Source organism: Pyxicephalus adspersus, chromosome 2 (assembly GCF_032062135.1).
Source record: "Pyxicephalus adspersus chromosome 2, UCB_Pads_2.0, whole genome shotgun sequence".
In the NCBI taxonomy this organism is placed as follows: Eukaryota; Metazoa; Chordata; class Amphibia; order Anura; family Pyxicephalidae; genus Pyxicephalus; species Pyxicephalus adspersus.
In genome coordinates, this window is record NC_092859.1 from 109,861,604 (window position 1) to 109,885,765 (window position 24,162).

The window sequence follows — 24,162 nt, forward strand, 5'->3', positions numbered from 1 at the left end:
GTAGTTTTTGGCTATTTATTTTCCCTGTCACACATATTGACTCAACACACCTTTATAACAGATTAAAAACTCATACAAAAGCTGTATGGGCAAAATAACAGATAGTGCTAGCAGCATATAAAGCTTCATAGTATTTTAGTAGTTGGATACAGCAGGCTGATCTACTGGTATTAAACACCAACAACTGTCCTTCTTTGCTATGCCTGAACCCACGTCTATTCTTTCCCTCGAAAGAAACCAGGACCGATAATGGAGAAAAAAATAAATAATTAGGATAGAACTTCAGACTGACTCAGTCTTGTGAATGCTAATTTGCATTATGCGTGAAACTTATTTCCTACATAAAGTACCTCAGAGTCCAGTAGATGCCATATCTTAAGCACCTACTGGCATTAAATCAATTAGTGATCAGTGACTTGATAACTGAGCAGAGAAAATGCTGTAATGCACTGTTCAAATACAACATTAAGAAGCAGCCCTAAATATTTTAAGTCCAAATGAACTAACACCACCTAACCCATTATGGATAAGATCTGTTCAAAACATTAAAACACAATTTATGGAAGCTGTGGCCAGAGATAAGCTTAATTTGCAGGCTGACCTTTTATTTATTTAGGGAACCAAATGAGGTCTAATTGCATTAGAATTGAATCCAGTAAATTTCCCTGAAATACTAATTTGGCAGCCATGGAATTGGTATGTCGGCAAATGCAGCTATTGTAAATGGCAAAGTGTACAGTACAATCAGATTGCTGAATTATAATTTTTTTCTACAGTTTACAAAAGGATCACAGCAATTTTACTGAACAGGATAGATTACACCATCTCAAACAATAGAAATTGATACAGAATAAGTCAGCAGATGAATACCTGGATAACGAAGCCTACATAGTATACATTCATACCCTGAGCATGCACATGATGTAAATACCTTGGGAGTCTACCCGCCGGACAGACAGGATATTACATGGAGGAAAGGAGGATCCTTGTTGCTTTTCAGGGACAATAATATTTGGTGAGTGTTATATAAAACTTTTCACATATATTGGTTTATCACTACTTTATGTATCTTTCCTTTTACCCCTTTGTTTCCTCCCATTTTATCCTACCCTGATGTCTGTTCAGAAAATCCCTTAACAGACTGGCCTTTACTTTATATTTAAGGAAGCCAAAAAAAGGCAAAATAATTTCCATTTAAGGACATACAAAATCAGGATATGTAAGAAACTGTGTACAATTATCACATTCAATATTTGTAATGTAAGTTTATATACAGCGATTTATGTTTTTGTACTTCATATGTTAATAGAATAAAGTCGGAGGATGCAGACATTGATCTACAAAATGTGTCACAAAGAGAAAAACACAAAAGCAATACTAATGAAACAGCAATTTCAAGATTTCCAATCTGTTTAAATAAAACCAACTCTATAACTTATTTCTGCCTAAATCAAAACTACTATATAGAGGAAAACCTGTGATTTCACATTGGTGATCAGCCTAACACATGTATGTGTATTGCTTTTATGGTCTTTTGTTAACATTTTGTAACTACTAAATTACTTTATTTTGATAAAACTGGATTGTCCTGAGTTATGCCGTTTCTGAAGTGAACAGGAAAAAAGTGAATAGCTTCATAGGTATGATCCTGAATTAGGTTAAATACCTAGTGAAAGGGTACATAAACTGAAATCCTAAATATCAAGAGAGATTGTGCATTTTTTTTGGCATGTTAAATCAATATGCTGCCACTGCTGACCTCCCTCTAAATAAAGCTAGTTGTTCCAGCAGGTCACCAAGCTTTATCACTTTGACAAGAATAGCAAGAGCAAGACAAGGCTTCCTTGCTCCTACCTTCTGCACATTTAAAAGAGCTGCTAAAACCCATCTTCTCAAATTGACCTACCAGTCTTCTCTCTCTACTTACCCACCAATCTGTATCCTCCCTCCCATTGTGTATCACTTTCCCCCACTACTTAGATTGTAAGCTCTTTGGACAGGGTGCTCTCATCCTATGCTGTGCCATTGTTTGAATTTGTTCTGTCATTTACAACCCCTATTTAATGTACAGTGCTACGTAATAGTTGGTGCTTTAAAAATACTTGAATATTTCATAATAAGAAGAATGAAGCACTTTAAAAATCCAGCATTATCAGGAGACTTTTTCACTAAAGCCGCACACAAACATCAGGGTTCTATTATTCCCCACTTCCTTTACCTTTAAAAGGCTGATGTATTCGGAGAAATTTAGGCTTGCAGACACAATCTTAGAAAGACATAAAGTTGTCCTATAATGGTCTGGGTCGACAGGCATTTATTTAATTGCTTCGAATGGGTTTTGCATTTCCATACATGTCTATGCAAAATCAAAACCAATCATAGCATTGACATGCAGGTAGGGAGAGAAGGAGGTCAACTACAGGCCAAAGGCATCTGCCAACTGACAATTTCAGAAGCATTTCAAAATCAGGTCAAGGAAATGCAACAGAAATTCAAGGGTACATCGTTTGAGCTGCAAGAAAATTGGAAAATGACACCTGGTTTTCACCATCTTTTTGTAAAATCCTAAATCTTTTTATCTGCCGTTCTTCCATGATGTGGGTATTAATTCGTGTTAGACATATTCTTAAAAACTGAGCAAACAGTTTTTAATATGCCACAATATGCTTTTAATATGTACTCCAGAAATGTATTAAAAACAATTTAATTTTGCTCCTGTACTGTTAATACTAAATTACAGTAGCATGTCTGTCCAAGGATAAGCATTCCTCTGAATGGAGTCAAAACATGTTAAAAAACTTACATTGTGTCTTGGCCTGCACCGACCCTGAGTGTCAGCCGGGGAATTACAGGTGAAGGAGCGGGAACAGGTAACTCTACTTTGGCCTGCTGAAAGAGAATTAGTGGTTAAAAGTGATTAAATTGTAAGCCAAGTAATAAAAAAAAAAATGAAATAAATCACAACACATAAAGTTTGGAAAATGTTAAAAGTTTCAGTTGCAACATGTATTATGTAATGCCCAAATGTACTATTCCACTATTAATTAGGCATATTTATCATGGATGGCTATCAGATACCCAAAACGTAACTTCGATAAAAATTTAACCTACTCACTTCTTATTGCATTGCATTGAAATTGCTTTATTCTTTTTACTCTGCTGCATTCCAGGTTCAGCCTATTGACAGGCATATCTTTTAGGTACAAAATGTATACTAGTTGTCACTGCAGGATTTACCCTAGCAAGGGCAACACTAAGCTCTGACAGACACAACAATAAAGAGGACTGTGCCCTTTTCTAGGTGAAAAAAAAAAAAAAACAGACAAATGCATTTACATTCCCAGAATAGGGAAACTGCAATATCCCTGGGCATTAGAATATTCTGATCCACAATAGATCAAAAACTGAATTGCTCAGCCGTATAGCAACTTGAACTCTAAATGGCACCTCTTATTGCACTGTGCTACCAGGTGCTTTTTGGGCTGTAAGCTGCCAGTCAAATAATAGGACGTACATGCATAGCAAAGGTCTACTTTTTGGGATATTTATTGATCTGCCATTAGCTCAGGATCCCTCCTGTTTGGTCCCTGCCAAGCTATCTAAGCTCTGCCCACCAGGCTTTTCTCACTGCAGGAGTTTCAACTTTGAATGCCCCTTATAATGTCTGTGGGTTACAGAGGAGCCTCCATTGCATGATATTTCATGCAAAAAATTTCAACTCTAGATACATTTCAACATAAATATATGTGTAAACCTATATATCCAACTTCTCCACCAGGTTCACACCTGCTTCATTAATGTGTGGTATCACTCTTAGTCTGGTCCATCACCTAAGACCTGTCCTGAGACCTGTGTAAGAGTGGTGGCTACACTCTCTGCCGATGTACACAGGACAGCGATGGGATTGTAACCCTGTGAGTCTTACCTTAGCATAGGAATGCAGGATGATTCAGGAAACTGGCAGAAAGCTATCAGGTACTGGAAAGCGAGTTAATGGAAAAATCCCCCTCTCCCTGCAAGCATGTAGATTGTTCTGTTGCCAGGGAGACAGGTCATCAACAAAAATCCCAAACATACATATATTTTTACATGAAGGTAGCCAGTTCCTCTATGTAATAGAAGGAATACAAGTAAGGTTACAAAAAAAAAAAAAAAAATGAAGTAGGTGGAGCTTAACAGAGACACCAAACCGGACAGAAATGAAGCGTCCAAGAAGTTAATGGCGGTATCACTCTTAGTCTAGCCCATCACCAAAGACCTGTCTGGCTGGGGGTGCCCCCACCAGGAGCAATGGCTCCTGCTGGCATAGCTCCTAAGGTCGATTTGGCCCCCAACCCATCCCACCTAGACAAGGTGGCGATACCATCAAGAACTGAAAAAATGTGTGAGAGTGCTGGCTACACTCTCTGCCCTGTATACAAGACAGTTATGGAATTGGCTTGTAAGCCTGATATGGCCTGTGAGCCCTACCTTAGCATAGGAATGCAGGATTGATTTAGACCACCCTCCACATCCCAGCATAGAATGCAGGATGATTTCGGACATCATCCACAACCTATTAGAAATCAAATCGTACACCCTATGCTTAAGGAAACAGGTCCTGCTGTCTGTCCTCCATAAAAGGGGTACACCCTCTTCCCCCTATTACAGCTGAATCTGAGCACTCAGACGGGACAGCAGTGGGCCTCACAGGGGCTCCCAGCCAATTGCCACTCTGGCCTGCTATTTATATGAGCAGTGAGAAGGATAATGGACTAGTCCATCTGGTACCATAGGGGGATCTTTATATCATTTGTTTATTTCCTCCACTCCCTCTTCTTTCAAATAAAGATTTATAGAGCCCTCAGTGTAAATGGATAAAAGTTGTCACATTCAGGAAACTGGCAGAAAGCTATCAGGTACTGGAAAGCGAGTTAAAAGTTACAGTCAATATACCCTGTGGGCTTCAATAGTGTAGTGCCCTGTATACAAGACAGCTAGGGGATTTTAAGCCTGTGAGCCTTACCTTAGCATAGGAATGCAGGATTGATTTAGACCACCCTCCGTAACCCAGCATAGGAATGCAGGATGATTTAGGCCACCATCCACAACCTATTAGAAATCAAATCGTACACCCTATGCATAAGGAAACAGGTCCTGCTGTCTGTCCTCTGTAAAAGGGGTACACCCTCTTCCCCCTGTTACAGTTGAGTCTGAGCACTCAGGACGGGACAACAGTGGGCCTCACAGGGGCTACCAGCCAACTGCCACTCTGGCCTGCCAGCACTGCTATTTATAGGAGCAGTGAGAAGGGTAATGGACTAGTCCATCTGGTACCATAGGGGGATCTTTATATCATTTGTTTATTTCCTCCACTCCCTCTTCTTTCAAATAAAGATATATACAGCTCTCAATGTAAATGGATAAAAGTTATCACATTCAGGAAACTGGCAGAAAGCTATCAGGTACTGGAAAGCGAGTCAATGGGAAAATCCCCCTCTCCCTGCAAGCATGTAGATTGTTCTGTTCTGGTATTTTTGTAGGTTGATATGGTGGAGATAGGTGATGGGGTGCGCTGGTAATACTGCAGGGTGATATGGAGGAGATAGGTGATGGGGTTAGATGGTAATACTGCAGGGTGATACATAGTTCAGGAAGTGGGGGGGTGATGGGGTGCACTTTTTTAATATTGTAAACAACCACCTGCTGTTCCTAATCTGTTAGAATCTGGCTGCAGAGGTCTGCAGAGTTTTAATTGTTATCTTTAAATACCTTTACATTAAAATCAGCTAGAGATGGGGATGGCTTGATGCGAAGCTCCTTTACGGCTTTTTATTAATATTTCAAAAGCCAATAGTCCAAAATCTGTACGCATGTGCGTTGTAATATTATTCACCCTATGTTAATTGTCTTGGTTCATGCATAATTTTGTAGCAGTGCTAGTTAGTGAGAATACTAATTGGAAATGTGAATGATTCATAATTGTTTTGTTAGGGTTTTACTATGTGCTGAGAAACTGTTATTGGGAATTGATATATCTTGGATTTAAAAATAAATAAATATAGCATTATGTTTTGCCATCCATGGTTGTTCAGTATTAGTTTTCCTTGGTTGTATAATGTCATATAAAGCACATTCTCTGTCACAGATCTGAAAGAAGTATGTGGCAAGAGAAGTTATAGTGATGCCAGAATTATAGTCCTGGAGACTTCTGGGTTCTGGGTCTGTGACTTATAAAATACCAAAGCTAAGGACATTTTTGGAAAAAGCGGTAAACAAAAACAGCCCGTGTATTTTTGTTAGCTTCCTTAAATAGTAACTTTAAAAAAAAAATGTATTTTAATGCTCCTAAGGCCTGCGCTAAAAACATCAAAAACAGCTCACGCTGCAATATTAACTTTCAATCTGCGGCTGTTCCCAGTAAAACCTTTTCTCAGTTTCTTCCTTACTCCTTTTTTTAAGCTTAAAAAGACTACAAGAGTTTCACATTCACAATGCGATGTAGCCAAGATAAATGGTACACACAGTAGTCTTTAAAGCTGCCATATTATAATGTTGGATAGCTTACTGTAATATTTATGAATTAGAATTCAACCTTTGTTCATTACTGTAAAAACAGTCAGACTGGGTGAGGATCTCATGGTTTTTGGGTCTAACACATCACTCTCATAGAAATAATGGGTCAGGTAAGAAAGCCTGTCTCATTTGCTATGGTGCTGCAGTGATAAAAAGCACTAGAATTGCTGTCAGAGAGTCTAAAACATGCAAAATATGGTCTACGTCATTAATAAATAAAAGTGTGGTAAAATACCAATCCAAGGAAATACCCCAAAAATGACAGTTGGCAAACTTACTTTTTCATGTTTATGCTTTTCCTTATCTTTGTCCTTCTTTTCTTTTTCTTTTTTCTCCTTTTCCTTGTCTTTTACTTTTTCTTTGTCCTTCTTTTTCTTCTTCTCTTTCTTATCTTTCTTTTTATCCTTCTCCTTCGTTTTCTCCCTTTCTTCAACTGACTTTTCAGGAAGTAACGGCGACATGGAAGGCATCAGAGAGGGTAGCCTGACAGCACTGGGAGTACTCATCACTGGAAGGGATATATCTTTTGGTGTTAGCAATACAGGGGTCAGCGGTAAAGATTTTACCTTTTCCTCTTTGTTCTTGTCTTTCCCCTTTTCTTTTTTTTCTTTATCCTTTTTACCCTTTTCCTTATCTTTCTTTTTATCCTTATGCTTTTCCTTATCTTTCTTCCCACTGCTTTCCTTTTGCTTTGATTTTAGGTCAGAGTCATTTGAATCCTTTATCTTTAACTTGTGGACCTCTGAATCTTCATCTTTAATGGAGTCCTTCCACTGAAGTTTTGAATCTTTGCTACTATCCTTCTCTTTTTCCTTTTCCTTTTTGTCTTTGTTCTTTTCCCTGTTTCTATCTTTCTCCTTCTGCTTTTCCTTGTCTTTTTTCTTCATCTTTGCTTTCAATTCTTTCTTTGACTTTTTCTTTATTTCAACAGGAGAAGCCAATTTTATCTGGTCCGCATGCACTTTGATAAGTGGTTCAGGAGTAGGAGGAGAGGCTGAAGGAGAAGAGAAACACGGCTGACTGATGGGGTTACTTGGTGGGGTTTCTTGGTTGACTTTTCGTATTACCTCATTTATGGAGTCATCCATAGTCCATGAAACATCAGAACTAGAAGTTCCACCTGAACCGGCTACCGGTGTGCTACAAGCCTTACCAAGACTGCTGCTAGAAGTGGACATTTTAGGTGTAGCAGGTTCTGCAATGGTAAGTCTCTTAGGGCTAGTAAATACTTTACCCTCAGACTCTGAACCTGAGGAAAACTCAAATGGATCGGGTTCTTGCTCAGCACAAGCACGCGCAATCACAGCATCAATTGAATCTTCAATGGTATTATCAGCCACAGACGGTTTCCTAGAAGGATTTTCAGCATTATTTTTTTCAGTTTCTTGCAGCATTTGATTTTGCTTTATCTGTATGTTATCTCTTCCTATCTTTTCACTTAATGCAACTAGTGGTGTACGGTTTGGTGTTTCTGACTTTACAGGTAATTGAGGAGTGGGGACAGCAACTTTTGGGCTCTTGGGGCTTTTAGGACTTTTTGCACGCCCAGGAGATTTCTTTTCTTTTGGACCAGATTTAGGTGACCGTATAGGACTGCCAAGAACTGTTGGCAGTGGTGTGGATTTAGGAGACTTTGATTTTTGTCCTGGTGAACCTTTTGATTTAGATTTTGAGGTCAGTGTTTTTGATTCTATCTGCTTAGAAGAGGGGGTTAGGGATTTTAAAATAGGAGACATTGCTAATGCTTCTGGGACAGGAAGAGCCAATCCTGAACTGTCCTGTATGTGATTGGGTGACATAATAGGGGGGACCTTCTGAGCATTAATTGAACTAAGTGGTTCTCGTGGTTCTACCGGGCTATCTAAAATATCCCCTTTAGTGTTCATTAATCGTTGTCGTTTTGCAAACGGCATTTCTTCCATTTCTGGACTCTCCAGAGGTCTCTTATGCAAAAAGTTTTCATCATTGATAGTTTCATCATCATCATCCAACTCTCCTTCTTCAAGAGGAACTTGCATAGCTTCAGCCGATGTCCCGCCATCTGTGGGCACTTGCTCCTCTTCTTCCTCTGTATTACATAAATAGAAAAAAATAAATAAAAATGAGGCAAACTAAAAAGTTTTTATTATAAATATGTTATTTGTGTGCACAAAAGTAATGTCAGAAGAAAACAAAATTAATTTTGTTTGAACACTTCTAAACTAAAGTTCAATTATGGGCTTTCTTAAACCTCTCTTAATTTCTTAAAAAAATTTTAAATTTCTTAAAAATTTTCAGGTCTTTGGGGGACCCCTGCTATGAATACTACATCCACAACTCACAGGATATTAGTGCGGTGGTCAGGGGCAAGAATGCCTCCTACATTGATAGTCAACAATGGCACCCTTACAAATAGCTAAAAAGATCATTGGTTTCCATTAAACTGACCCAATCTTTGCACTCTAGCATAAGATCTAGTACCCTTTGGCACAAAGGGTACTAGGCACAAACGGCTCAAGGTACCCCTAGCAGGAAGGAAGCCTATTTAAAACACTGGTTTAAAGGACAGACTTAACAGTGTGTTTCAATATATTTTAATGATAAATTCAAAGGAACTGTGAGGTCTATGCAGCAGGTAGGTGGTACTAGAATGCAAAGATCTAGCTAATAAAAAAATATTAACACAGATTAAAGATTTACTTTCTTTGCACCCACAAAATAATAACATACTGGTTTTCCACAAACTTTACATGACTAAACTCTGAAGAACAGAAGTTCAGTTATGGCCAACCTACATCATGCAACATCACATATGAATATACAACTGTGACCAGCAGAGTCCTAATTGTTTCTGCACTGTTGTTGACCTAACCTGCAGCCACACTGAATTTTCTTAGATCAAGTGTGTAAATGGCATTGTTCCTCCAAACACAATCAACAGTTATCCAGCATAATGTCAGACAACAGATTAAAATTCTACAGGTACTTTGTGCACAACTTTCACCCTATCCTAATTTGAAAAGAAAAGAAAATAATTGAGTTATTAACAGCTTAAGTCTGCTTAGAACAAGGATTAAAGGCTATGTAAAATACACACAACTTAAAACAAACACTGATGTCCATTTTTTTTTTAATTGTGCTCATTTTAGAGTATTTAAGTATTTCAGATTGATCTCAACATGTTGACTTTTGGCACTGCCAACAAATACACATGCCAACAATTTATATTTGCATGTACCCAAAAGAAAGCTAAGACGTTATGTACACACACCAAGCATGCCACCTAACATTATGAATGGACTAATATATATGGTAATGCTGCTATATCACATAAAGGCAGAAGGCCCAGATAACAGCAATAGGTTTCTATGACTACACACCAGACCGGTATGTTTACAGGCTGCTGACACCACATGAGAATTTAAAGCACCTGGTTATTTATGATATAGTTTATGATAAAGGATACATCCACCCATTTTCCCTGCCTGCCAGATACAATAAATTGGCCTCATAAATCATCACATTTGTGCCATTTGTGATTATAGTAACACACCACGCACAAGTTTAGAAGGAGTAATTTCTTTCAGGACAACATAGTGCACACACTTGCTTGGCTTACAGATAAAAATAAATCATACTGGCATGTTTAAATTCAGGTCTGTATTGCTATGGAAATGACAGCTACAGAATGAAAGTCTGAACCTGACTGGTAGTTGTGTTGGCACTCGTGCTGGGTTCACACTATTGTGGAATGCCAAGTGCATTATGCAGCATGTTAACCTGTGTGGTATGAACAGAGCATTTACTTGAATGTGCTTCCAAATAAAATAAAAAAAAAGATGCATGTAGTTTTTTTTTTGTAACACAGAACAGGGCAATGTAAAGTAGTGTGTTACCTTGCATTGTTGTATGTGTGTTGTATGTGTGTACAATACTGGTTGTGGTGTCAATAAGAGTGACTGGTACCACAGCTCATTTCTCACTCATCTTACTCATCATTCATTATACTCACTCAGCAAAAAATGATGCTAAACCTGTTGCTCCAAGATCAACAAAAATGTAGTATTAGCCAAAGCCTTCGGATGGCCAGATAAAAATCAAACACCATACTGCCAAAGTAACTTCACAAAAGACAGCAATCAATGTTTCCTCCAACAGTATCTGCAGACACCCAAACTGATTCCTGGTCTGACCAAAGACAGCAGAACCAGACAATGGTCAGTAGAGCACTAAAACATGAAAAGTATTCAATTCACTATCAAGATATTATTACAATACAATTTTTCACAGCCATTTACAATAGAATAAAGCACCAATAACATTCAAATCCACGGCAGTTCATGGTGGGAAAAACATAACTAGGAAATGTCTACTAAACAATCTAAAATGAAAATGGACAAAGCATCCATCCCTTAATCTACAAAGGAAACTGGGAATAGAAGAAGAATCTACTGTAAATTTCACCACAGACTGAAGCCTGGAGGAACTGCGGTGCATGTATGAGCCTCATAACATTATTAACTATGATAAGGCCATCATTTGGTCGGTTTCCACTTCCCACAAAAGTAGATGGTTCTCCTTTGACTGAGGTGAAGAAAAGATCAGATAAAAAATTTGACATAGTCAAATAAGATAAAGTATATTGTTTGAATAATTAAATATAAAGCTGGCCATACGTTAGCAGTTACATAGTTACTCTTTGAAAACTGAACCTAAAGTGCCCTTTCAGGAGACTCCAAAAAAAAAAAAAAATGAATTACTAAAACCTTTCTTAGCAGGTGGATCAACCACCATTTTCTCAGCAAGCTGCATTATGGATGCAACCAAAACCATACATTTTTACAGCTTTCAAAAATTAGCCCCGGCCCTATGGCTACATGGTGACGTAAACACCAAGCTATTTTATATATATATATATATATATATATATATATATATATATATATATATATGAAACATTGTGTTCAGTAACTTAAAAATAGTAAATCGATAAGAGGAAACCTTGTAGATGAAGACAAATAGAACACTAAAGTCCAATCAAAGGCTACCTCTACTCAATGCAGGAGGTAAAGGTCTTCACAACCCCACCAGCTCTAAAATATAAGGTTACTTTTGCAGGTGGAATAATGGAGGCCATTTCAGAGACGCAGTGAGCCACAATAGTCTACCACAGGCTCAATTGATGTCCCAAACTCTCCCATTCAAGTTAACAGTTGGGGCTCTTTTTTGCATGCAGTCACAACAAATCTCAGCATGCTTTTGACCTGAAGATCTGCACTGCAGCCAAAGACATGTTCAAATTGTGTTGCCTGTGGTGCAGTTTTCCTCTCCTAGTTGCACAGCAGCAGTTTTCTGTGTTCCCAGGAGCTGTCAGTCGCAGGGTTTGACACCACATGTGTGAAATTTGCATTATTCTTTACTATCTGCGTGATAAAGAAATCACTCATTTAAACCAACAAATGTTCCATCAGAAGGAAACTGCCACCGACATCCCCCAAAAACAACAACCATAAAAAAATGAAATAGTTTTCAGCGGGCTGGTATTTGATTATCATTATCTTCTAAAGAAAAAAAAATACCCAGTTATTCATCAATTATAATCTATCACTGCCAGCACTGACCTTTTGGAGGAAACACATTTTGCCATTAGTCACACAAGCCTGGGTCAGCTCTTTTACATCACGCTGTTTTGTAGTAAACACGAATACAATATAAAACTATTAACTAGCTCAAGTGACGCCTTCATTTTTATGCAGGACTTGCCCCGCTGCTCTCAATGACCTTGACAAAATTCTGGAAAAGTATCTCAGGACCTGGGGCTCTAAAGCTATTTTAGAATTAGCTTTGAATAATTGTCCCACAATATGAGTTTCTTGATTAATTGCTTCAGATAAGGTCTCGTTTTCTTCACTGGCCTCCAGTGGCTCCCCCTTATTTCCCATAACCGCCTGTCTTGTGCCTCTGTACACTGGGAATGGCAAGGAGAAAAATCAGAGATACACCAATTCCATTACTCAGGGATTAGCTTTGAGATAACCCTTGGTATTCCATTACTGCCCATTATTAGTGTAATTATTTAATCAAGTTTACTTTGTTTGAAAGATGCACTAATTGTTTTCAAAAGCTTATTAGCCAAGTATAAAAGAGTTACAAAACACTGAGGAATTGATCTGTTAACAGCAAAAAAAAAAAAATCAGAAGATATAGACAAAAGTACCGTACTTTATAAAACCTTATGTTATCAGAACGAAACATGTATTTCAGGTGCGCTAAAAGCATCCAAATAAGTATTAATATTGAATTTATAAACAAAAATGTATATTTTATAAAATCACTGATTATAACAATGAATAGTGATCAAAAAATGTAAACTGCAATTGTAGGCCATGTTCTAATAAATAAAGCTTGCCTGGTTGGTGTTCTGATCCTCTGCTTTTAATGAAATCACATCTTCTGAATCACCTTCCTAGAATGAGTACATAGTTCAAACATTCAGCTAATTGCAGTACAGTTATCTGTATGCTTGAACCAGGTGATGATTGAAACTACTAAAGTCAGATCAGCTTTACATTCAGAATCTTTTAGAATGTTAAACTATAGCAGCTTTCATAACATCACAGTTTAGGTCCACTTCAAATTTGCTATTTAATCGTAGGCTCTCCTAATTTTTTAAAACATTATTTAATTGCTGGGTGCATCAGAATATTTTAATGCCAGACCTCAATGCCACTGTTTTTGGTGATCCTGACAAGTTTTGGAACCCCAGGAGACAAAATGTATGCAACATTATATTGGTAACAGCTGTCTACAAGAATCTATACCATGCTGCATATATTTGTGAATTAAACCAAAGCCAAGCTAATGTCACAAAAACATCTCCAGAGCATCTCTCCATCCACGGAAATATGTGGGTTGATCTAAAAATTAAGGGGTTAAGTGTTTGCAGTGCAGCACTAAGGTCAAGTCAAAATGTGTCATTCAGGTAGGAGCTGCATGGTGCAACAACAGGGTATAATTAAAGCTGGCTTAATTAGGATTGTCAGGGTTCTGGAGAGAGTGTTTAAATAAATGTAAACCGGAGATCAGGTTACAATGTACCGCTAACAATTAAGCTTACTCTCTATGATTCAGAGAGATTTATGTAAACTTCTTATGACCTTTCCACCAAGAAAACTCTACAGGAAGCTTAAACCAGCCGCATGTACTCTGAGTCAACAACAGTTCAGTTTAGGATTCTATAAGATTCTATATGTACCGCTTTCTGTCATTTAATTGTCAATTCACATATTTGATTAAAACAATTCACATATTTGATTAAAATATTTATGTTAGAGTAAATTTAATTTGCATATGCTAAAATAGCAAATGGGAACCATGTGTAAACTACGAAGGACCTCTTAATTCTCCCTTTAATCTCCCGCTGTAACATAACCATTTGCAGCTGCTGACTTGCTTGGCAAGCACCATATGCTACAACATAGGTGTCTACAAAAAAAAGCAGTGGCTTCTTCCATGGATGTAGTAGGAAGAAGAGAACCTCTCTACCTAGGTGCTGGGAACCTTTAAACAAGCATCACAGGCTAAAACTAATCCCTAAAAACATGCTGGGAATGGCAACCTGGTTCAAGGAAACATATCTATTGTGTAGACTTCCTCTTTAATACAATGCTGTCCGTACTTTCATTTTTGTTGCTAGAAAAAAAATGAATTGCAGCCAATGAATAATCTGCCTCAAAAGTGCTCATTCCTTGGCTGCTAGTCAAGGGTTTGGCTTCAATATTTACCAAGCTACTGGAGCATCTTTAGAGCTAAAGACTTCAAACTCCAATGTCAGGTCATGACTTAGTAGCAATTTCTAGACAAAAGTGTGTATGTAGCCTCAGTCCCAAGTCCTAAAATGTTCCAAAATCAATAAAATGTGCCTTGTGCTTTCACCAGGCCTCAAATGCAAAAAGACCAATCTGCACATAATATTAAGGCTCCTTTCCAAAGCTAGTTATTGGACAATTTTATTATTTTAATTCTAGAGTAAAAAGATTGTCAATGGGTCTCCACCAATTTGTCTGAAGTTTGCATTTTATTTCTGAATGCACAAAGATGAAATCTACGCCAGCCAGAGCATACAAAATTGTATTTTTGTGTATCCTACTCAACAAATATTCCTCACCAGCATTCTTTACTAAAAGTAATATCTGAACAATGAGACAAATACTGTTCTTCTGGTGGATTACAAACAAATGAAATCTAAAAATGTTTTACACCACAATCACTTTATACTTTCCATGCTACATTACAAAGACTTCACAAAGGCAGTTATGAGGGGGAAAAAATGACAGACTCCAATAATTACACGAGGCTGTGAAAATACCTGCATGTTTGGACCGGACAGACTGGCTCCACTACAGGGGTCTGGTATGCGACTTTTCTTTCCTTTGCATTATTTTGTCTTGGAACAATCACTTGTTTTATAAAGCATAAAAACTTGATAGGGAAGTGAGTGTGCCACATGCTGAACTGAGTAGGGTTAAAGAAAGGAGAAGGATAAAGCTCAAAACCCAGAGCAAAAATACAAACTTAACTCCCTTGTGCATTTGATAAACAGGAAAAACAAATAAAACAGAAAAATGGTGTAAAGACAGAATTTCATCTGCTCAAACTGTTTTTGGTCTTTACAAATCTTATTGTGAGATTTTGTAATCTACAGGATAAATATTTGTTGTTTTAGTACAAAATGAATAAAACTACCAAGCAGATATAACTAGGTACAGATGAAGCTGCTCCAGGTACATAAGATCAGATGATTTGCCATGGCAGCTGTGTGATACCTCATGGGCTGAACAGGTCAGTCAAAAGTTTCTATGATGTTTGGGAAGCCGATGAAAAAAAAACTACAGTTTGAAAGATTGTCCCAAAAAAAGGTATTTTGGGGCATTTTTAAGCAAAAACAAATCATAAAATGCATAAATAATAAAACATTTAAAAAAAATTATGTATTTTAGGAATTACTTTATTAAATAAGGTTTTTCAGATCGGCAGATGTCCAGCTTCATTAGCCATGCTTCCTGCTATGCAAACTTGGGAGTTTATGATTTAAAAAAAAAACATGGGGAGGTTACAAATCAGGCCAAAAAAAACACATTTGTGTACCCCTCTGACCCTTGGAAGGTTAGGGGGTGGTTCTTAAACTCAGGTCCAGGAAAAGTGATAAGGAAATTGATGTACATCTCAACCAAATAGTGAAACCAAAATTAGACTGTATACAGAAGTGGCTTTTCTAACTAACAAAGGTGACACCAAATCTGGTGTCAATAATATTGTAATATACAAATAAATAAATAAATAAATAAATATTAACCATGTCCTAAAGATAACAATGTACATTTATCAATCTAACTGTCACATACAGCTTTATGTAGGCGCTTTATAATAAATACATGCTTATCTATAGCTTGCTCATGGCTGTGCTCTGAACGAGCACAGTAAAAGCAGTCAGCGTGCCACACCTCCCCAAACTTTCCCTACGCCTCTACCTTTTGATCACAAGTATTACAAAGCCTTGCAAGTCATGCATTGAAAAACTACGACAAGTTACCAGCTTCTGGCTCTGTTTATTTATTTATTTTGTACATTTCTGCCCTTGTCAACGTCTGGCGCCAGAGGAACACCATAAATAATAAACCTGGGCTATGGAATGAGCAACCGACCTGCTAAAGACACGCGGCTTTCAAATGTCCTCGTCTTTTAACGTGCGGAATTTGAATTTTCAGGTGATGTGGTATTCTACTACATTACATCCTCTGCAATGTGCGGATGACTTGTATACCTGATGAAAGAAAAGTCACTGCAACCAGACTTTCCAGTCTCAGATATGCTTTGCTAAAATTGGAGTCTAAACAAAACCCCTACCTGTCTGATAGTACAGCAGGTAGAAAAGACATTAAAGCCAACTCACAAGAGACATGCTGCTCATTGTGGTGTCGTCTTTTGACACCTGCACTGATGTGTACATAACTAATAGGTTTATAAATACCAAAACTCTGTACACCAACAAATCACCACCTTTTTCTGTTCCCAGGTAAAATGTCACAAGTGCCGGTTCGGGATGGTTTTAATGAAATAGTCATTCTTATATAACGTGGCAATGATTTTTGCATCCATTGCCATCGTGGCTCATGATGTTTTGGTGGTAGAACCCCCTGGCAACATTCTTACCCCACTCTGTCAATAGATACTAAAAACATAGGACCCCATTGCATCATTGCTACTAAGATTTGTGCAATGATCAGTCCTACTAGGTTGCTTCTATTTTTAAATAAATTATAGATTAATACATTAAACAGGAGTATCTATACTTTAGGTTGGGCTTCTTGAAAGTGGTGTTAAACTAAAAACTAAAACTGGCTAACAAGCCATAAACTGAATTCAAGGGCAAGCCAATCCAATCCGGTCATATCTGCCAAACTGTACATTACCATTGCTGGTAAATGGGAAGGTACAAATTAGTTTTTTATGCATGTGTATGCCAATGCTTGCTACATCCTGGCTGAATGCAAAAATGATATTTTTCTTGTATTCTGCACAAGACCAGATACATTGACACCCTCGCTGGCACTGAGTCCTGTCCCTCAAATGTCAGAAGATGTGTGCACAGTGCATGGTCTCTACCCTGATACAATCACAAGGTATTATCAGATCAGTAGCTGCATATTCGTACAGCTGTGCCATGAAAGTACAAATATGCTAAAATTAGGATAATCTATGTTCTTCTTATATTAGTATAACGCAGCCTATTTGTATATTTGTAATATGAGATTAACATTAAAAATATACAAAGAATTACAATGTCATGAAAACTAACAAAGACAGAGGTGACAGAAGACATCAGAAATATTATTCATTCTAGTCTTCAATGAGAGGCAATAGGACTTGTAGAGCTTTGCATGGCAGGGACTACAGAAAACCGGCTTTTCAGATTCCAGAGCACTCATACAAATCTGAACTTGATAAAAGTGCTTTATCAAATGTGTAATCTAGACTAGTTAATGGATTACTCTGGCATGCATATGGCACAAGGGGAAAAGTGCATTGACTTAAGCAGTATTTCTGTAGTCTACTTATATCAGCAATATGCTGGGATGGAATTAATCCTTTCTACTACTTAAAAGTCCAAACTAATGAATTATGGTAACTACCATGCCAGAATTGCATGGGGTTCATGGATTGAATGAACAATATCAGTGGACAAGGGTGCACATAGTACATAGCCTTATATTAAAGGATATCCATGCACTGTAAAAAAAAATAGGGCTTTATCACATAAGAAAGCAGTTTCTCAGTGTACCACAACACAAAAAAATTATAAATAATAATCCTTAAGTCTCCCCCCCCCCATTATAATTAAAACAAATGAGAATGTTTGAAGAATCTTTTTTATTCAGGTGTTGCAAATTGGTTTTGCCTTGGCACTTTAATAGAATGGTATGGCCAGCTAAGCATCTTGTACGCATTTGAAAACACTTGTGTGGAATCAGTACAAACAAATCCACATATTTAAATTCCACTTCCAATACCCATCTAGTTCCTGTGCAACCACAACGCCAAGTGAAGCGTAAAATTAGAGAGAACAGTTCCTATGGCGGTTTTCAGGTGTTCGATAAATGCCTGTGGTTTAAACCACCTGTTTGAAACAGGGCATCATTATTATTTTAGCTGTAAAAAATGGAATTAAAATAGGTTTAATAACATTTATTGAATTACAATGTAATTCATTGTATATCCTTATCAAGAAACTTCTCATGAGAAATCTTACAATCTCAAATGTGAATAGCTTAGCCAGGATTCCATTTGCACAAATGCCGCAGTGTGTGAATCCTCCCAGAGTGGACTCTCTTCACTGTTCATTATAAGGACTCCACAGTTCACCAGCTACAAAAATAAACTAAGCAGATCTTTTTAGGTTAAGCCCCACTTTACTTCAACAAAATGCCACAACGGTAATGGAAGTTTAAGTGTTACCGGATCTGTGGTAAGGCTTGGTTTGGAAACGGAAATTGAGGAAATAAAGTTTACAGAACTGGGAGAGAGTTCCTAAAAATGACTGTGGAAATAGACGAACAACTTCACGTATTTTTTTTTTCCTTTCCTTTTTAAATCAAACCAATTATGTATTCTACTAATTATATCTGAAAAAGGAGATAAGTAAAACATTACCAGTGAACCCTAGAAAACTTTAAACAAATGTAAGATCTGGGGATGGAAGGCAGCTTCTGACAATTATCCAGGGAATCCGGCTTCCCTCAAACACTGGGCCGCTAATACTCTCCAGATTTGCTGGGCCTGCATCAAAACATCCCTACAAAGTGTTTACATTCATGCAGGGTTCACATCGAAGGTCAGGCCATGCAAAGGCCTACAAAAAAAAAAAGACAAAAAATGAACACCAAAGCTGGAAGAATGTTCAATACACTGCTATGTAATATATTTACCGAAATCTCTGCCTCTCCAATATGACATATATTACAATATAGAACAACAGGAAAAGAATAAGACAAAGACACACATGTATAAAATATATATATTACTGTACAGTCACATAACCATAGGTTACTAGTGTTCAACCCAGACATTTTTATTCTAAGGAAATTGTAGACAGGTGTTAGCCCATTTATATTATGACCCAACTATTCAGTAACCACCCAAAAACAGCCGAGTGGTCACTGAAAAATGCCAGGTGCTGCACCTGGCTAACAGGAGCTGGGAAGAACACTGGGTTGCCATATTCTCAGCCTATCTATTATATGTTCATGGCATGGCTTGGCATTATCAAATGTGGCCTTTTTTCTTGTTGTGTGTACAAGGATTTGAAGGGAAATTTCACCAATTAACTAATTTCAAAAACTGCACCTTTTCAGCTGTATCCAAAATGGAAAAAAAAAGCTTTGGATATATTGAAATTTCCCAGAAATATCAATGAAATACCTTTATAATTAAAAAAAAATGTAATGCACATTTTTCCTAGGTTATAAAAGCAATGCAGCCCCTAAAGATTAAGATGTAATGCTGCTCAAAAAAAAATTACAATTTGGAGCAAATAAAATCTTACTGATAGAGATGCAACAACACCGCACAGTTCAGCAACACCCTGAACTACAAGAGATAAATCCTTTTTGAGGTCTAGAGGGAACAAAATGACTTTTACTTATATCATACTCCATGGTGGGCATTACATTGTGATGGATGACATCAATGCATGTGGTCACCTAAGAGATTGGGACCGGACATGAAGAGGAGGAGCCCAAAGGAGAAAGCCATGAAAAAAGTGCTTTTTACATTGCTCCCAAACCTAAATAAGCATTTTGCCATGGAAGTGCAAGAGAAGCGCCACTTGAATGGTTTTGAAGTATGAAAGGAAAGCTCACTTTTAATCTTGTAATTTCAGATATCTCTAAAGCCTTTATCACAATTTCTTTTGGTGCACTAAAAGTCAAAAAGTTATGTAAAATGGGTTTGGTAAGATTTCTACCATATTTATTATCTACAATTAGAACCACATTTTTAACTTGAGGACTAGTAGAAAAAAAGCCGAGATGAGAACCATAATTACATGCTTCATCTACCACACAGACGTCACACAAACCCACCGAGAGGAGCGATAGTAGGCAAATAAAACAAAAAGACGATTTAAGTCTTTCATAAAACATTGCAGCCTGGACAACAGAAAGAACTCTTCCACACAAGAGGAGAACAGATAGAGATCGCAATGTGTTATTTCTACCGCTACAAAGGTTGCTACACCAGAACTTGCTTTTATTTAGAGAAAATATTACAGATTTAAACTTTCACCCTTTTGTCCTAAATGAAGAAAGTACACAACGCACATTTGCATCATAAGAATGCAAGATATAAAAGATATTAAAATATATGAGCATTCTGTGCACTTGTTCTCCCACTTATCTCTGATCAGCTCATATTTCAGATTCATATTAACATACTCTACATAAAAAAATTCTTCCTGATCAACCAAAACTTGGAATAGGTTATCAGTAAAACACAAATAAAACCACCAATGAAAAGCTTTGGGGGCCAGGTGAAAGGAATGCAATTTGGAAAAGTACAGGGTTCAATCACTTGATGAAAATAATGTTATTATTATTCCTATTAAACAGGATTTATAAAGCGCCAACATATTACGCAGTGCTGCAGTGCTGTACATTAAATAGGGGTTGCAAATGACAGATACAGACAGTGACACAGGAGGAGAAGACCCTGCCCAGAAGAGCTTACAATCTAGGAGGTGGGGAATTAACACACAATACGAGGGGAGATGGAGTGATGGTATTGTGGCTAAAATGGCCAGTGTAATACAGAATATTGGTTCACGCTTTCAATTTGGAGACTTGGTTTTCTATTTAGAGGGTCAATATTTTTTTTTGATGGCGTGCAGACTAATATGCCATTAATAGTACATTATACTGTATGCTGCTGTGCCATCTGAATGATAGTTGGCAGACCAACTATAAACCGATTTGTGGTGCTAAGGGGTTAAGCAGGCCTTCATAATGAATATAAATACACATGCACTTAATGTAGCCAAGCTCTGCGCTTAAAGGAAATGAATTAGCCCACTGGGGAGAGTTGAAAGCCAGACTGTTTTCCATTTCATTACTCGAACCACACAAGAAATCAATGCAATCAGATAGATGCTTTGTGGGTGACACTGCTAACGGTTCAATCATTTATCAGTTATATCTGTGAACTGATAAGAGAGAAGCTTAGGGTAATATTACAAACCTTAAAAAAACAAAAAACAAAAAACAAAAAAAACACACACACACACACACACACACACACAATAATGCGTACTCCCTGATGCAATAAAATCTAAGCTGATAAGTAAAATATAGCCAAACACATAACTACATGGGACAGAAGGACTGATTAGCCAAACATGAAAAGTCAGATTGAACAGATTTCTTATATATTTGGAAACATTTTATACTTGTGGATCATGCGAAGATCAGAGAGGTACTACTATATGAAATCTTTATATTCATTTCTAGGGAATGTACTCCAAGAAGACTAGATAAATCAAAGTGCTAAAAATGGGTACACACGCTAAATTTTTGTTACAAAGAATTGTTGGTGAAGTTTTTTGATCGATAGTAGAGTGAAAAAGCAATGCACAGCCAGATAGGAGGACAAGCAATAGTGGCAATTAGTTATCGGTCATAGGATTTTACCTAATGCATCATGGGACAGCTACAAAAACACTACATTTTCACAAATTATTATTTCAGATGATAAAAAAATCTCTACTTTTTAGCCAAGCCTCTCGACCCTTTTAACAAGGGGGAACCCCTGAAATAATTCCCAGGTCCTCAGGGAACCCCTGCTACAGTTACTATATTAGCAGCTCACAGTACATTAGTATGGTGGGCAATGGGAAGACCCGATTCTAACATTGCTGGTCAGTGGGAAGAATGATACCTTTATAAGTAGCCAAAAAGTGCGTTAAAAAGTCAAGAAAGCTAGAGTTGCACCGTCAATGCCAAACCTTCATCTTGTGTGAAATTCTGGCATCTGTACAGCTCTCCCCCAATATTGCTCAGTGATTTGTCCTTTTTGATCACTGAAGACTGACAGCTAACAAATTACTGAAAGTTCCCATAAGGAAAACGCAGTACAGTAGTATATTTCCCGATTGCCCCTTCTCCTTTCTTCATAGAACAAACAACACATTTGTCCCAACTGTCATTGGAAAGGAGCACAAACAAAGGGAAATGCTGCAAGCACCTTAAGTAAACCTAAAAGGGACTTCCATGGAGAGTGCATAGGGGATATGTATTCGACATAAAATTAAAGAGTACAGTTACATTTTCCCCTTGTAAAAATAATGCATGTAAGGCTATTTTCCCAAAAAAGCATGTTAAGTGCCGATGATAAATGAATGATGGCAAGTTAATGAACTGCTGTGTAACTAGCACTAAAGGAATAGAAGTTCCCATAGCTGTAAGTAATGGTTCTTGTGATGTGTGAACCTTTCCTGGACTTGATACAGGGGATGTGGGAGACTGTTTAGTCTCCAGCACCGGACTCTTAGAAAGCCCTGAGATGTGTGGAGCAGAAGAAACATGTAGCTGTCAGGGAGGAAGGAGACCTGCATCTACCCCCATGGAAAAAAGTGTGAAGTAAAGAAGAAAGACAACAACTACTATGGGGGCAAATCATAAGAAACAAATACAGAACTGACATCTGAAAACTAAGTCTGGAAACACATCCTCCTAGACATCCTTTACCAGACCAGAAGTGGCACACAACAAAATACAGAATTATTACCTGAAATCTTTACACAAATACAAAATGACAAGACAAGGTATTGTCTTGTCTTGTCAAGACTCATCATGTAGGGTAAAGACAACTATTTAAAAAAAAAAAAAAAAAGTGATGGTTGTCACTGAAAAAAACCCAAACAAGGGGAGTTGAAGACACTCTAGGTAAATCGGAACTGAATAATAAAGCTCCTAAAAGACTGGAGAATATAGACTATCACAGGAGAACCAGGGTGATCCAGCAACCCTAGAATAGGGACTAAAACCATTTGACAATACCAAATGAAATGAAATCCAGGGCAGGTTTGCTGGACCATCCAGGTTCTCCCATAATAGTTTATCCTCTCCAGTCTTTGGGAGCTTTATTAAATCAGGTCAATAGAGTCAAAATATTTTTACCTAAATAATTCACTCCTAAGGGCATTCAATGCATTAAGGGTGTTTAGACATTCCTGCTGATAGGCAGAATTTATAGAAATACAGTCAAACATTTATAGGCCCTGAAGATGAAGAAATGTCAAAACGCAGATATCGCATTGGCTGTCTTGTAACGTGAATTAACATTTTCTTAAGACTCAGTTACTTACAGTGTGGCTGCTTCTACCTGACAAAGTTTGTTACCTCCTCTACTCTCTCCTAAAGCATCAGAATGGACCGTGGTGTAATAGAACAAGGTGGCCTGGTTGGATGAAACACATTTGAATGATGTGGTTGGCCTGGAGAAGGGATTACAGCAAAATGCCCAGTGGAAAGAAGGCAGGCAAATGGAGGCAGTGTGGTTTAATCAACCTGCTGCCAACGTCTTGCCAGATACCAATAGACACCTTCTTACTGCTTTGACATTAAGAGCCGTTTTGGTGGCAAAAAAAAATCTTCAGTTATTTAAAAGTGGTTTAATGTTTTGGATGATCAGCGTATGTAGATTTACAAACACACACGAGAATTTAAAAAATATATATATATATATATATATTAGAGGTCTGCTTTAAAATTCTCCTTGCCGGCAATGCTCATTAACAACCCTTATAACCACTGTACTTTCTTTTATTAGAAATTGTAAATGTAAAGACATGCTTACCAAGTCACTCTGCTTATCAGATTATTGCACCTTTAATTGCAAAATAAAATATGCCTGAAAGGATGCCTTTCCTTGCAAAGGAGTGCACATAATGGGCATCATACTTGGACCTTCAGAACCCTAATATGAATGGTATCAATGACTTTATTAGCATTTCAACTTCACAAGGCTAAGCCAAGTTTTATATGCACCATAACTTTGTGTTGTGGCTCTGGGAAGGAA

The 24,162-nt window shown here is 37.5% G+C and overlaps 1 protein-coding gene across 2 annotated transcripts in view; it reads right to left on the reverse strand.

Moving 5' to 3' along the window:
• TAF3 (TATA-box binding protein associated factor 3) overlaps positions 1-24,162 on the reverse strand; it is a 68,594-nt gene that overhangs the window by 12,790 nt on the left and 31,642 nt on the right. Inside the window, exons 3-4 of one of the 2 annotated variants that reach the window (XM_072401824.1) lie at positions 6,834-8,623; positions 2,804-2,886 (exon numbers count right to left, since the gene is read on the reverse strand). In XM_072401824.1, the coding sequence (XP_072257925.1) occupies positions 2,804-2,886; positions 6,834-8,623 (1,873 nt within the window). Of the gene's footprint in view, positions 1-2,803; positions 2,890-6,833; positions 8,624-24,162 lie in introns of both variants that reach the window. The other variant, XM_072401823.1, reaches the window with a different exon arrangement.